The sequence below is a fragment of the Galeopterus variegatus genome, unplaced genomic scaffold, assembly GCF_000696425.1.
Source record: "Galeopterus variegatus unplaced genomic scaffold, G_variegatus-3.0.2 Scaffold3260, whole genome shotgun sequence".
Classification (NCBI taxonomy): domain Eukaryota; kingdom Metazoa; phylum Chordata; class Mammalia; order Dermoptera; family Cynocephalidae; genus Galeopterus; species Galeopterus variegatus.
In genome coordinates, this window is record NW_007729371.1 from 207,988 (window position 1) to 210,516 (window position 2,529).

At 35.2% G+C, this 2,529-nt stretch overlaps 1 protein-coding gene across 1 annotated transcript in view; it reads left to right on the top strand.

Annotated features, from left to right (window-relative positions):
* MRC1 (mannose receptor, C type 1) overlaps positions 1-2,529 on the top strand; it is a 43,554-nt gene that overhangs the window by 10,202 nt on the left and 30,823 nt on the right. Inside the window, exon 5 of the mRNA XM_008584437.1 lies at positions 2,403-2,523. Within this exon, the coding sequence (XP_008582659.1) occupies positions 2,403-2,523 (121 nt within the window). The remainder of the gene's footprint in view (positions 1-2,402; positions 2,524-2,529) is intronic.

A 2,529-nucleotide genomic window follows, 5' to 3' on the forward strand; every position in this document is an offset into this window, starting at 1 on the left:
CGGGAGCGCCGCCGCACTCCCAAGCGGCGCACTGTAGCAGTGCGCCACTGGGCCGGCCCGAAATGATATTTTCTAAATCTGTTATCGTGGGGTTTCTTAGTGATTCATATCAAATGGGTCAACTAGAGCATCCTCCACTTAAGTGGTATTGACAAAGAGGTTGTTGCATAGAACGTGTGATATAATGAATGAAATGTGGAGGACAAATGGTAAGTCACTAATTCACAAGAAAATTCACAACCTTGGATATCCTTGGGCATGTGTTGGAGAAGTATCTTGAGTATATTCAGTGGAATAATTTTTTTATCCTGAGTATGTTTCAGTGGAATAATTTAGTAATGTTCAGTTACTTCTAATTCATGTCTTCACAGCCAGACTCTACGATTTTTTGCAGTTCAATGTAAGAGTAAAATAATTGTAGAAAATAAAAAATTGTTTGATTTCTATATGCATTAAAATTTTAAAGTACATCTTCTACATTGCATGCCTTTCTTAAAGGGCTTTGCAATTTCCCAGTCTATTTCATTTTGTGTTCCTTTCAAAAGAACATTTTATTTTTATATTAGCCTTAAACTAAACAGGTTTGATAGGAGGACAAGGTACCAGTTATTGACCTAGTGACACCTAATATATACTCTTCATCATCCTTGGCATTGTTTATTGTAATGTTTTCCTTCCATTTAGACATTTATTTTCAAGTATCATGAGAACAGGAAAAGGAAAAGACCCCATTCTCTCAATTCTCTGTAGCTTGCAACTTTGGCTTTCAGCATTAGTTGTGATGGTTTATTGCGGGAATTTGAAACTCTTTGGGGAGATGTCCAGTCAGCAAATCTATACTTTTATTGAGAAATATGTTCTAATCCCTTAATTTAAAATGTAAAATATACTATAAGTGAAGGGCCAATCGCATTTCTATCATCGGTCATTTATAACCATTTGCTCCACTCCTGGACAAAAAAAAAAAAAAAAACCCCCCCCCCCTTTTTCGTATCTTACATTTTCTACCGTATTACAAACAAAACCTATAACTTTCTAATAATATTTGTTTAAAATATCTCCATCTTCAAATGAGCCTCAATCAGTCTCATTTGAATGATCTCATTTATACAGACTAGTTAAAAAAATCATGATAGTTTAAATTTAACATTATCAATTCAAATTTATTTTTATATAAACATGTTATGATTTTATAGTTTAAACATTCTAGAAATTTCCATGCTGTTGCCTGAATCACATTTTGATATGTTTTCTTCCTCTCTGATGTGCCACAGGACCACAAGTTTCAGATCACAGTGCATGGCATGTGGGTGACATAAAGGTCTCTGGTCACTTCCTCATCAGACACAAAGCACAGTTAGGTAGAGTGTAGACTATGTGCTTATGAAAAATGCCTAATTTCTTAGAATATGGAGTACTTCTCAGAAAATTTGAGAAGGAACATAATCTTTCCTCTCTTCCTTAAAAATAAATGGAAAGATTATTACTTCACATGGCTTGTCAGCACAATTTCATGTTATTGAAAAGAAAAGAGAAATTTTTACAACATGAAGCATACAAAAATATTTTACTTGTTTACTAACTTCCCAAATGTCTTATATATAAAAAGCTATAAATAATATTTATCTGTGTATAGTATGTGCCTTTCACAGAGTACATACAAGTTTGTAGAGTCTATGGGGAATCACAAAATAGCAAAGGCTATTTTGCTTACAAATAAGGTAAGTATTTTTTTACACTGAAGGAAGCAAAACTAACAATCAGTATTTCCTATTGCTACAAGCTTTACCTACTTTAAATATATTCTAACCATGAGAAAATGAGGTTCCAAAAGTTAATTTAAGGTCCAACCACTAGTGAGCGAGCACCTTGGGTGCAGGTCTAGGCCAATCTGTCTGCAGGAGTCAATGACTCTCCCCTCTAACACCTCGTGTTTCTAAGGAGACCGACCTAGAATGCGCAGGCAAAACATCCTCTTGCTGAGAGAAGACATATGTTTATTGTTCTTTTCTCTTGAGACCCCTCCATCTTTTTTTTTTCAGATTAAGGAAGTGGGCTGATCTCTCTATTCTTCATCATTTTGTTTGCTTAATTTCCCAGCTCATCTGATCCAAATGTCCCAGAGGAAAAATAGGGAGACGATGCCTTTTCTTACGTGAAAGGGATTGGATGAGGTTGATCCTTTAACAACTCTCCTCCCCCAACTTCATTTCAGAAGTGAAGAAAATGTTATAGACACTTAAAAAATAAGAAAAAAATAAAATAAAAAGGAAAAAGGAAAACAAAGGTGAAGAAAGATAACGCTTCAGTCAATAATGCTACTAGGATGGTTTAGAAAATGTTGTTCACTCAAAGTGTTTTCTATGCATAATGCAGCAAATTCCATCTGACTTCTTTCACAGTTGAAGGCAGTGAAAGCTTATGGAATAAAGACCCGTTGACTAGCATTTCCTACCAGATAAACTCCAAATCGGCTTTAACTTGGCACCAGGCGAGGAAGAGCTGCCAACAACAGAATGCTGAGCTCTT